Source organism: Podarcis melisellensis (assembly GCF_964234715.1).
Source record: "Podarcis melisellensis genome assembly, chromosome: 2".
NCBI classification, from domain to species: domain Eukaryota; kingdom Metazoa; phylum Chordata; class Lepidosauria; order Squamata; family Lacertidae; genus Podarcis; species Podarcis melisellensis.
Window position 1 is genome coordinate 95,665,740 of NC_138529.1, and position 12,320 is coordinate 95,678,059.

General features: G+C 45.5%; 1 protein-coding gene across 6 annotated transcripts in view; it reads left to right on the top strand.

Moving 5' to 3' along the window:
• The window catches only part of FRMD4B (FERM domain containing 4B), a 233,365-nt gene that overhangs the window by 89,256 nt on the left and 131,789 nt on the right, over positions 1-12,320 (top strand). Inside the window, exon 1 of one of the 6 annotated variants that reach the window (XM_081901461.1) lies at positions 5,490-5,754. The exons of 1 other annotated variant lie outside the window; for it this stretch is intronic. In XM_081901461.1, the coding sequence (XP_081757587.1) occupies positions 5,593-5,754 (162 nt within the window). In that variant the 5' untranslated portion in view covers positions 5,490-5,592. Of the gene's footprint in view, positions 1-5,489; positions 5,755-12,320 lie in introns of those variants that run through there. 4 more of the 6 variants (XM_081901460.1, XM_081901463.1, XM_081901462.1 and 1 more) reach the window with 4 other exon arrangements.

Consider the following 12,320-nt stretch of genomic DNA (forward strand, 5'->3'; position numbering starts at 1 on the left):
ATGGTGGGGTGGGAGCAGGAACGGGAGTCCAGAAGCCAGGAGTCAGAAAGCCAAGAGTCTGAGGATCAGAGAGCCGGGAGTCAAGAAGCCAAGGGTCCGAGGGCAAGTAGCAAGGAGTCATGAAGTCAAGGGTCCGAGGATCAGGAAGGAGTCACAAAGTCAGGGGTCCGAGGATCAAGAAGCAAGAAGTCAAACGCAGCAGGGCAGGGAATATGTTGCTGTGGCAAAGAGATGAAGGGAAAATGCTGACCTTATATCCCTTCCTGGCTCTTGCCACCAGGTGCTGTGAGTTACCAATCAGCCTCATCTATGTGCCTGTGCCTTGCCTCTTCAGAACAAACTTAGGAAGGCCCCAGTCCTGCAGAGTCCTGTTGGTTACAGGACCTGGCTCCTACACGCACACCTGACACTTTCTATGCCAGAGCAGATTTGGGAGGTGCATAGTGGGAGAGGAGACAGGAGCACTCTTAGAAGTCATTCCACATATGAAGTGCTTTGGTTGCATACAAACCAAAGGACTGGACAGTTGGAAGGGTCCTTGGAGTATAACTAGTTCAACCCCTTGCTCAATGCAAGTGCAGCACCTCTTATAGCAGATTGCCACCTGGTCTCTGCTTAAATACCTCCAGCCTTGGTTTTTGATCAGCACCTGCAAAACTATTGGCTATTTGTATGCTGATGACTGCTAAGTGCAAAGATTATTCAGGACTGACCTTTGGAAATGTGAGTTGAGAGCATCAGGGTGGAAAATATATATTATTTATTCTTTTTAAAACAATTATATGTTGGTCCTAGAATTAAAACAATTGAAATTATCTCCCCCCCCCCCCACACACACACAACCCCTGCATTTTGTCTGATTTATATTTTGGCTTAAAGACGCTTGGGCTATTATGTACAATAAAGTGGTATGCATTTTTATATGCTAGCTAGTTCTTTATTTTGAGAATCTTAGTTGTCATAGTGCAGATGTTCTTTCTCACTCCTGTTGAAATTCAGTGAGCAAAAGCACGGTTAAATATAATATGTGTTGAAATAATGCTTGGGACTTGGAGTTCCGTTACTAAAATAGTTACTATTCTGCGTGTGACTATTAAAAATGATTGCAGTGTTTCATAAATGAATTGTTGGGGGGTGCCTATAAAGTTCAAGCCTCTGTGGTATTATTCAAAGCTTTATGAAGCAATCGTTATGTTAAAAAAAAAGTTTAATGAAGGCTGGGCAAAAACAAAACAAAACAGGTCATTGTGGGTTGTGATACACTATGCTGTGATGCCTGATTGATGGAGTCCAATCTGTGCTTCTCTGTGATTTTACACACCTTTCTGACTTCACAGGAATGTTGTGTGAGGATAAATGAGATAAGAACTGTAGCTACTTTGTACTAAATCAAGAGAGCATTTGACTGATTATGAAGGGCTACAACCTGCACAGAGCTCCAGAATTCGGGATTAGAACACGGAACCTCAGAGACCAGTCCTGTGCATATTTGAGTTTCAGACACCCTTTCCTGGTAGGAATGCCTACCATCAGCTTCTATAATAGGCAGGCAGGCAGAGGCCTCCTGATTGGCAAAACCAACAAAAAACACCAAAAAGCCCATCATCACCATTTCTGATTCTCTCTATTCTCCCAGCTTCAGCTTGGTTACTAATCAGGACATATCCTGGATCCCAGATGGAAACCGGGATCTGTCCAGAGTAGTTCAAGACAGCCCCAGATGACCTCAGATCAGATTGGATTGAGTGTACCTGGAGTGATCTGGAGCAGTCAAAAGTAGGGAGGCAATTAAACATGTGACTAAGCAGCCAGGACAATGGGGAAGAAGAAAAATATGCAGGGTAGACTCTCTGCCTACATCTCCTATCTACCACAGCTTGCTGCGTGTTTAATAAAGGTGTATGTCAAGGCCATAACAGGTAGGGCTGTGCAAGGCCCCAGATCAGTGTTGGGTCTAGCTCGAATCTGGGCCTGATCAGGATCACCAAATTGGGCTCAAAGGTGGCGGTGGTCTGCCTCCACAGAAGGAGGCAGTGTGCTTTTGAATACCAGTTGCAGGAAACCCCAGGAGGGAAGAGGACTCTTGTGCACGGGTCCTGCTTGTGAGCTTCCCATAAGCATCCATTTGACCACTGTGAGGACAGGCTGCTGGGCTAGATGTGCTTTTGGCGTGCCCTGAATCAGTGGTTCTATTAATGCAGCCTAAAAACGCATTCACCTCTTTTGCAGCTGCATCACTCAGCTGATTCATGTTCAGCTTGTCAATAACTACGATTCCAAGATCCTTTTCACATGTACCACTACCAATCCAATCTCTGTGCATTTGATTTGTTGTTGTTCCTGCTGCTGTTGCCTAAAGGCAGAACTTTGCATTAGTCTCTTGACTTTTTTCAGCCCAGTTTTTCATTCTGATGTGTTAGGTGTTCCATGAAAGTATCTTTGGCTTCAAAATGTGATTTGGGAAGCAGCCTCTTTTTTTATTTATTTATATGCGAGGAAATGCCAGGGGGTTCTTGGATTTATCTCAGTATTTCTTTGGGGGTGCATTAGGTCACCATTCCTTCAGTAAAATTATTGCTGTTTTCTTGCTCGTATGTGTTAATTCAGCTGGTTCCAAATTTGTATAAATGTTCCCCTTTCCCAAAACAAAGTCTGATCAGGTATTAGGTAGCATTTTAATGAAAAAACACAAATAGCATAAGTAACAGGCAAATTTGAGGCATTAGACAATTACAGATGTCACTGTTAATCAAATATAGGTATTGTGCTCATCAACTTACATAATAAAGTTTTTCTGGCCCTCTGAATGGGTTTTCTTTTCCTTGGACCTTGATTCCTAGAAAGCAGAACCAGATTTCTAGGAATGTATCCACATTAAAATGTAAGAATGTGACAATTCATCTCGTATTTCATAGAATCAGAATTGTAGAGTTGAAAGGGACCTGAGGGTCATCTAGCCCAGCCCCCTGCAATGCATTCAAACAACATTCAAAAGATAATTAAAGCCAACAGTAAGCAAAAGGATGCAAACATCATGCCAGCCTACTATATGTCCAGATAAAGGTAAAGGGACCCCTGACCATTAGGTCCAGTCGCGGACAACTCTGGGGTTGTGGTGCTCATCTGCCTTTATTGGCTAAGGGAGCTGGCATTTGTGGCCAGCATGTGGCCACCATGACTAAGCCTCTTCTGGCGAACCAGAGCAGCACACGGAAATGCCACGAGTGGTACCCATTTATCTCCTTGCACTTTGACGTGCTTTCGAACAGCTAGGTTGGCAGGAGCAGGGACCGCGCAACAGGAGTTCCCCCTGTTGCAAGGATTCGAACCGCCGACCTTTTGATCGGCAAGCCCTAGGCTCTATGGTTTAACCCACAGTGCCACCCATGTCCCTATATGTCCGGATAGGGTTGGCTTAAAGAAAAATGTTTTAAGCCAAGGCCGAGAAGAGTACATTGAAGGTTCCTGCCTGGTGTCAACAGGCAGGGAGTGCCAAGTTATTTCTTCTTGTGCACAAAAGAATGGACTTGTGTCCAAAAACATGCAGGGAATTTGACTGAATGTTAGGAAGTGGCATGGTGCCACTCAGTATCCGTTCCTTAAGGCTTCTATTCCAGCTCCCTCCTCTTTGTCAAGATCCAGTGCAGTGTGATGGTTACAGTCGGACTAAGACTTGAGAGTTCATAATCCCCATTTGGCCATGAAGCTCACTGCGTGACCTGGGGCCAGCTCAGCCTCTCAGCCTAACCTACCGCGCAGGGTTGTTGTTATGGGGATTAGGTGAGGCAGGGGAGAACCAGGCACTCGAGCTCCTTGGAGAGAAAGTGGGATAGAAACGCAACAAACAAAAATCAAATTGATTCTGCCTTGCACTACAGTGGTACCTCGGGTTAAGTAGTTTATTTGTTCCGGAGGTCCGTTCTTAACCTGAAACTGTTCTTAACCAGAAGCCCCACTTTAGCTAATGGGGCCTCCCGCTGCTGCCGCGCCACTGGAGCACAATTTCTGTTCCCATCCTGAAGCAAAGTTCTTAACCCAAGGTATTATTTCTGGGTTAGTGGAGTCTGTAACCTGAAGCATATGTAACCCGAGGTACCACTGTGCTGTGGTCCTCCTCAGCGACTTTCTGCGTCTGTATTGCAACCTAGACAGTTTATTTTCACTGTTTGGTAGGGAAACGGTTCAAGGAAAGCCCTGTCTTGCCCCGCCTTCTGCAATACCTCAAAAGCTTAGAAAACTCCAAATCCCATGAGTAATCGTTTAAAAAGATGAGTTTTCTTCCTCTCCTGCCAGTAACTAACAACTGCCCTCCCCACTTTAGAGCCTTACAGGGAATGGCCTGTAAAATGAAATGCAGTCGTCCCCACCCCCCTCCTTCTTCCCGTCTAGCATTAACGGTTTAATTCTCCAAAGGGCTGGGCTTTGGCAGCCTAATTTTATACCAACCACTGAGGCAAGCCTGGGATTCTCTTGTGGGCTATTATTTCACAGAGTATTTATTTACTTGTGGCCTGCTTGGTGAAAGGGCTCGGCGTGCGTGAGGCGGCTCTGTTTTTCTCGTGCTCCGCATGCTGCGTTTTAATAGGATTACCGTCAGTTTAAACGGAGGAGAACCCAAATCGACGCTCATTTTTCTTAGCTAGCGAGGCGGCTTTCTCCGAGTGTGTGTGTTTAAAAAATAGGGAATACCAGAGAGAGAGGGAGAGGGAGAGAGGCAGGAAACTTTCACTAAGGTATTACAGTATTCTCCTGCGCGTGAGGGAGATTCTCCTCACAACCACAAGCAGATGATGCTTTAGGTTTCAAAAGTTCTGCGAGTTATGTGTGTGTGAGAGAGACGGAAATAAATGTCAGGCCCCTTATTAACTGACCGGGAAAAAAATGGTGACAGCGTTATAACTTCCACACACACACAAAAAGTTGAAGGTGTTTTTCTACGCTTTTTCCTTGGAGAGGGTGGGTGCGCGCAGGCGCACGCTTCCCTATTATAAGAGCATTTAGGAGGGAAACGGAGTCTGGAAGTACTTGACAGGAATTGTTTGTGGTTTCTCTATTCTCCCTTTCCTCGTGGGGGGAGCAAGCTCAGGAGTATTCAGATAAGCTACTCGTGTGTGAGAGAGAGAGAGAGAGAGAGGGAGAGAGAAAAAGAGACGCGCTCCCCGCTCACAAAACGGGTTAAACTTTTAATTAGAACCCGTAGTGGTAGCTGCTGAAGCTTAGCGGAGATTTATATAAGCTGTTAAGAAGGACACAAGGCTGGGCTGTGTGGAGCTACCGCCGCCGCCGCCTCGGCTTCAGCCCTTGGCTGGGCTTCAAGCCGCGCCGGGGCAGCGTCTGGGAGGTCTGCCCAGGAAGCGGCGCGTGAATGAGGAGTTTGTGCGAGAGGCTCCGGCCCCCGGCCTCTCCGCGAAGCGCGCCTCCCCTTGCTCGGCGCGGTGTAGCATGAGCCTGCAATAGCAGAAGGAGCGCCTTCTTGTTGTTGTTATTATTATTAACTGGACTGCTGAGAGCCAAGGCGCAAGGGAGAGGAGGAGGAAGAAGCGTGGCTCTGAGAAAGAGAGGGCGAGGGTCCCCCTCTGAAGTGGCAAAGTCATGGCTTCGGTGTTCATGTGCGGAGTGGAGGACCTGCTCTTCAGCGGGAGCCGCTTCGTCTGGAACCTGACGGTGTCGACGCTGAGGAGGTGGTACACGCAGCGGGTGAGGGGATGCCACCAGGCGCTGAGGACGTGGTGCGGGATAAGGGACGTCTATCAGGTAAAAAGGGGGGAAAGCCCTCGGGTGCTTTGGTTGTTCCTCCTTATTCCTAACCCCCCAAAGAAAAGGGGGGAAAGCAACGGGGTGAGAAAGCCTATGTGCAACCAGCCCTAACCAACTCACCTGTGGGATGCTCTTGGATGAAGCATGTATGTTTTCTATACATGCACAAGATAATAGTTAGCTTTTGGTTGGCTCTTATTTAAAATAAATTAAAGGGCTGGAAATGTTACTGTTTTATCCTTTTTTAATATAAACCCCTTTGAGGCTTTGTTGGTAGGCATCTCTGCTTCGAGCTATGGAACTCCCTGCCACAGTGAGCCAGCGATGGCCACCAACTCGGTCAGTTAGCTCAGTCGGTTAGAGCGTGGTGCTGATAATGTCAGGGTTGCGGGTTCGATCCCCATAGGGGTCATGTGCATATTCCTGCCTTGCTGGGGGTTGGACTAGATGTCCCTTGGGATCCCTTCCGAGTCTACAATTCTATGGATGACTTTGAGAGAGGATTGGAGAAATTTGTGGAGGGAGAGGGCTATCAAAAACAGCTAGCTGTGGTGGCTATGCTGTGCACCTGAATACCAGGAGCTGGGAACCACAGGAGGGGAGAGGGCTCTTGTGCTCATGTGCTGCTCATTGGTTTCCCACAGGCACCTGGTTGGCCAGTGTGAGAACAGGGTGATGGACTAGATAAGCCTTTGCCCTGATCCAGTATGGTGATGGATGGATGGATGAATATTGAATGAGAGGCATGTAGGCAAATTTATATTTTCATAGTCCTTGGAAAGATTGGCAATGTGGAAGTCCGAAATGCCAGTGTTTCTGTTTCCACATGACTTAATTGACTTCAGACATGCACACTTTTAAAAATTGTAGTGGTTTCTGGAAACTTTTGCTGGGCAAAGTGCCCTCCAACGGTGTTTAAAATTGCTAATTAAGATTGATCGCCCTTTCCATCCCCTATGCCTTTCAAAAGGACAACCCTTCGCTGCCACCACATGCTTTTAAATCCAATGGGGTTAATTCAGTGCCTGCCCTTCACGTCCATCAAGCAAGCAGGCAGAGCATGCATGGGGCATGAAACTTATTCATGATCCCACATTTACTCTGTTTCCGCAGTGATTATTTATGGGCCCTTATGCTGGTAATTTGGTTGTATATTGGATAGGGAGAGGTATAAATGTTGAAATGTGTTCTTCCAATAACTTTTTCCTCTCTCCACCCCATTTCATCCTTGGTTTGCCAGTCGGACAAAAATCCAGCAGATACCTAGAAGTGCTGCAGAGTGATGGCATATACTCTACTGTGATTGTTTTAAAGCTAACACAATTGTTTTTGTTATCTGCATTTTCTATAAAAGCAGTCCACAAGGCATTAGGTGCAGGCTTCTTACTCTCCCCAACTGCTCTGTGCAATTTCCATTCAAAAGAGCTGTTTCATGTGACAGGAGAATGTTTTGAAATACTCAGCCTGCTGTTGTGAATTTTCGTGCATGCCTGTGATATTGAAAGGGAACGCATGGGTGGTTCAGTGAAGGATCTCTTGAGATTATAGTACTTAATGTACAATATGTATAATGTGACCTTCTATGGCCTTACAAAGCTGGCTTGTGCCCTTGAATTGCAGTTGGAGTAGGGCATCCAGCTGATTGGCCTTTGTTCCTTATATAATAGAGCATGAGACTCTGAATCTTAGGGTTGTGGGTTCGAGCCCCACGTTGGGCAAAAAGTTTCCTGCATTGCAGGCAGTTGAACTAAATGATCTTTGTGGTTCCCTTCCAACTGTATGATTCTGTACACCAAAGAGCTCATAATTGACTTTAGGAGAAAGAAAAGTGTATTTTTACCATTGCACATAAATGACGAGGAGGTGGAGAGGGTTGGTAGTTTTAAATACCTGGGCATTTATATCTCTGAGGACCTCTCATGGACTGCAAATATTAATATGGTTGTGAGGAAGGTGCAGGGGAGGTTGTATTTCCTGAGAATGCTCAGGGGACTGAATCTATCTCAGCACCTACTTCTGTCCTATTATCACAGTACCATCGAGAGTGTCTTAACCTATAGTATATTATCGTGGTATGGGAGCAGCTCTGAAATGGATAAAAAAGCTTTACAGAGAATAATTAAAATTGCCCAGAATGTTATTGGGCTCCAACTACCAACCCTGGATGAGATCTTCACGTCTCGCAGTTTGAAGAAGTCACACAATATCCTGAGAGATCCCACCCATCCTGCTCACAACTTCTTTGAACTGTTGCCTTCGGGCAGAAGATATAGGACAATGAAAACACGAACCACACGCCTTCTGAATAGTTTCTATCCAAGAGCTCTGATTGCACTAAATAATGATCTCAGGGCCAGTTGCAAGAAATAGCAAGCAGGGAGTAGGAAGGAATGAGATAGGTTTTAGGTTATGTTATGCCTTTAATAGGTTATGTTATATTCTGGATTATGTTATGTTTTATAGATTATGTCTGAATAGGATGAGAGTGTTGGAGATACGTGCAAATGTGTATGTGAACCCGGTCTTTGGGTGTTTGATTTTCGTTGTTGTGTATACTATGTATATACGGACAATGACAATAAATTTATCTTAATCTTAATCTTAATCTTAAAGGGACCCCTGACCATTAGGTCCAGTCGTGGCCAACTCTGGGGTTGCGGCGCTCATCTTGCTTTATTGGCTGAGGGAGCCGGTGTACAGCTTCCGGGTCATGTGGCCAGCATGACTAAGCTGCTTCTGGTGAACCAGAGCAGCGCAGGGAAACACCGTTTACCTTCCCGCCGGAGCGGTACCTATTTATCTACTTGTACTTTGATGTGCTTTTGAACTGCTAGGTTGGCAGGAGCAGGGACCAAACAACAGTAGCTCACCCTGTCATGGGGATTCAAACTGTCGACCTTCTGATCAGCAAGCCCTAGGCTCTGTGGTTTAACCCACAGCGCCACCCGCATCCTGTACACCAGGAGTAGGGAACCTTTTTCAGCCTGAGGCCCACATTCCCCTGTAGTTGGGGGTACCATGTGCAGGTGGGCAGGTCCAGAGGTAAAAGTCGGCAAAGTAATGAATGTAGGCTTGGTCCATTGAAGGCTGGTCCCTAGTCAAGACCAACTGAACCTCAGGGATCATACAAACCAGCAGAAGTTCCCATCAGAAGAGCTTGGTGATCAGACAGTTCTTACATTCTTTGGGCCCAACCTGTTTAGAGCTTTGTGAAAAAACACAAAAATACTGAATCTGGCTCAGCAGCAAATCAGCAACCAATGCAGTGCTCTCTGCAAGCAGTAGCCTTCTCCTGTGAGCAGTGTGGCTGCTGAATTCTGCATATTAGTTTATCTCCCAGACAAGGGCAGTCCCACATAAACCATGTGACAGTGGTCAAGTCGGCATGGACCACTATGGTCAGGCTGTTTTGCTCCAGGAACCATCATAGCTGCCATAGCAGGTGGAGCTGGTAAAAAGCACTCTGGGTCATTAAGTCATTGTGGCTTCATGTATATGCTTAGCAAACACATGAACAGTAGGGCTCCAGGTTGATGAATTCTGCCCCGTTTCTTACACAGCTGCAATTGAAGCTAAATTGTATGTGTGTGGTTCCTCCCACAGCCATCCTCCACAGGATCTCTTGATGGGATAGTGGCAGGTTAGGTGGTGTTGGAACAACGTTGCAGTGGCAACTGTGAGTTTGTTCTGACATTTGGTCCCTTTTGTGGCCCACTGTCCTCCCTTGCCCTAAAGTGTGTCCCTGGCCTTTTTGCCCAAGTATCACATTATCAACCCTGCCTCCTTGTACAGTTTGGGACTATTTTTGTTGTATACTGTACTCTTTTCACTCTCATTCTGGAATATTAGAACTCTTTTAGAATCTAGAGTGTATTCATTTTGTCCTGAGCTTCCTAGCTTCACAGAAGATAACGAGTAGGGAATCTGTGTTGTTTTGAGCTATTCTTCTTACTGTGTGATAAGAAATGATCCAGTTCCTAACCTAGTTCAGAGTTCGTCTTCCTTGAGATGAACATGGGGGGGGGACGGGACGGGGGGATTGTTCCCAGGTAGCCACATTTGTACCGCTGCTTTATACCAGGTCAGACTATTTGTCAACCTAGCCTAGTATTGTGACTTATGACTAGTAGCATCTCCACAGGTGTTTCAGGATACTAGTGGGATCAGCTTCACTCAAAAGGTGTGGTTCCATAGATGTGTAAAAAGAGCCCTGTTCTGCTATTTGTATGAATGTGCAATGGATGTGGGAGTGTGCGTGCCAGCTCAGCCCTCAGTGCCCCCCTACATAACAATCAATCCATGCTCCTGTTTTCCCAACTTCTGGAAGTGGAGTTTGAAGATCTGCAAGATTAGAACCATATTTGGAACTCCCTCCCATTGTAAATCAGACAGGTGTTGTCTTTTATCTTTTTAGCAACATGAAACAACTTCCTTTTCCAACAAGCCACTTAAGTGGTGTCTGTACTATATATATATAGTACTATATATATATATATAGTAAGTTGATGTTTCTTATTGCCAAATTGCTTTTAGGTGTTTTATGGGAAGCAATACACAAATAAATTAATAGCGCTCAGGCAAATACAATTAGAATCCTCCCTTTGATTAGGAACCTAGACTGCACTAGGTGCACATAGCCAAATTAAGAGGAACTAATTTGCATGAGATTTGCATACATTAATCATATGTATAGAAGCAAATTTTAGAAATAATTTATGCCATTTAAATAGAAATACAGCAAATAATCCCCAATAATCCCCAATAATTGGGAAATTGGTGACCTGTGCTTGCTCAGTCTGCTGCTAAGGTGCTAAGTGTAAGACTTTCGCAATATCTCCTTATGGTCCTTTACCTTTAAGCCACACTTGGAGCTGCCCCCTATAAAGTAGGATACACAACTACCCTAATCATACAGTGTTCCAAAATGCAGTTAGAATCCCCATTAAGACGCTTCAATCAGAGTACCACTCTGGCTGTGGTACCAAAGGACATGCATGCTTCCAGCCTGGGGCAAGGAACCGGTGGCCCTCCAGATGTTTTTGGACTCCTGGCCACCATTGGCTCCCACCAGCATGGCCAGTAGTCCAGGATGTTGAGAGCTGTAGTCCAGCAATATCTGGAGGTCCTCATGATCTGGAGGGCCTGACATAAAACAAGGTCCCTATATCTTTTCACCCAATCTTAGCAGACAGAGTACTTCTTTCCGTCTAGATAGTATAGTGGTGCGACCTCAAACTTTCCCTTATGTGCTCCATACAAAATAGAGCAGCATGTCCTCAGAAATCTGCATTGGAAGGTGCTGATGAAGAGTTGGCACACAGGGTCTTTGCAATCCTGGCAGGGTCCTTTGCAAGTCAATAAGAGCTAATACTAATAGTATTAGGATTTGGACAGACTCCCAAATAAAGCCTGGAGCTTAGAAGACTCCAGGAATGTTATCCTCTTGTTTAGAAGGTCATTTTTACCTCAAGACACAAGCAGATGCCAACCTTTCCTAGTATGAGTGCAGCGGGGTGTCCCTCAACTTTGGAAGCCTTTGGGCATCTTGAGGGAAAACAGTGTTCCCCATAAGAGTTAGCTCCTCAAATTATCTAATGTGCTCAGGACATAATTGTCCTTATTTTGTTGTTTGGGCGACTCTACAGTTTAATACTGATTCCACTGATGAGCAGGAGTGTGGAGGGTTGGTAATGATTCTTTCTTTAGGAAGTGGGAGGTTCAAATCCCTCGCTCACCAGTCATGTGCCAGGCTCAGTGCAGCCCATACATGCTTAATATTTTGTCCTGATCAAATCTGAAACATTGGTACTGACAAGGATAGAACGTGTTGGCAAATAACAGCAAGGAAGGTTGGTGGCTGCAAGTAGGAAGATGCCTTGGTGTGTATATGAACATATGATGCTACCTTACACTGAGTTAGCCCATTGCTCCACCTAGCATAGTACTTTGCTTGAAAAGCATATACTCTTGTCAGTGAGCAATGATCTCTTCCCTCACCCCAGTCTACCACTGGGGAGACATACCACTGGTGCATCTGTCCCAGGATTGTTTCTCTTCACCCAAAGTGGATCTCCACAATCTCAGTAGTCCTACACAGTGCTATTATCTGATATCCTTCAGCTGTAGCTTTTCCTGCAGGCAAATCATGCCCTTTACAACCAAGTTACAGTCCCTTTGGGAGAGTGACCATGCACAGCACAATAACAATATACAGTAGTTCTTCTGTATACAGTGAAATAGTGTTTTTTCCAAGAGGTCTTCCTGTTGGATTAATCTGGGGCAGGCTACATAAAGTACCCCATTTGTGGGATGTCATTGCAGAAGAGTAACGAGGCAGCAGGAAAACTGTGTGCCTGAACAGCTTTAGATTTGGTGATGGCTGACCTAAAGTTGTTGAAATGGAACTGGCGTTCTGTAGAGAGCGGGTGGAGGGAGCATATTCTGAAACCAGGAAGGTTGTTTCTTCTAGGTCAGGTGGAGAAACTGCTGACAAAGTACTTAAGCACAGTACATAAGCTTGGCAGTGTGCACACATTTGCTCGAGACCTAACTTGTGAAAGAGG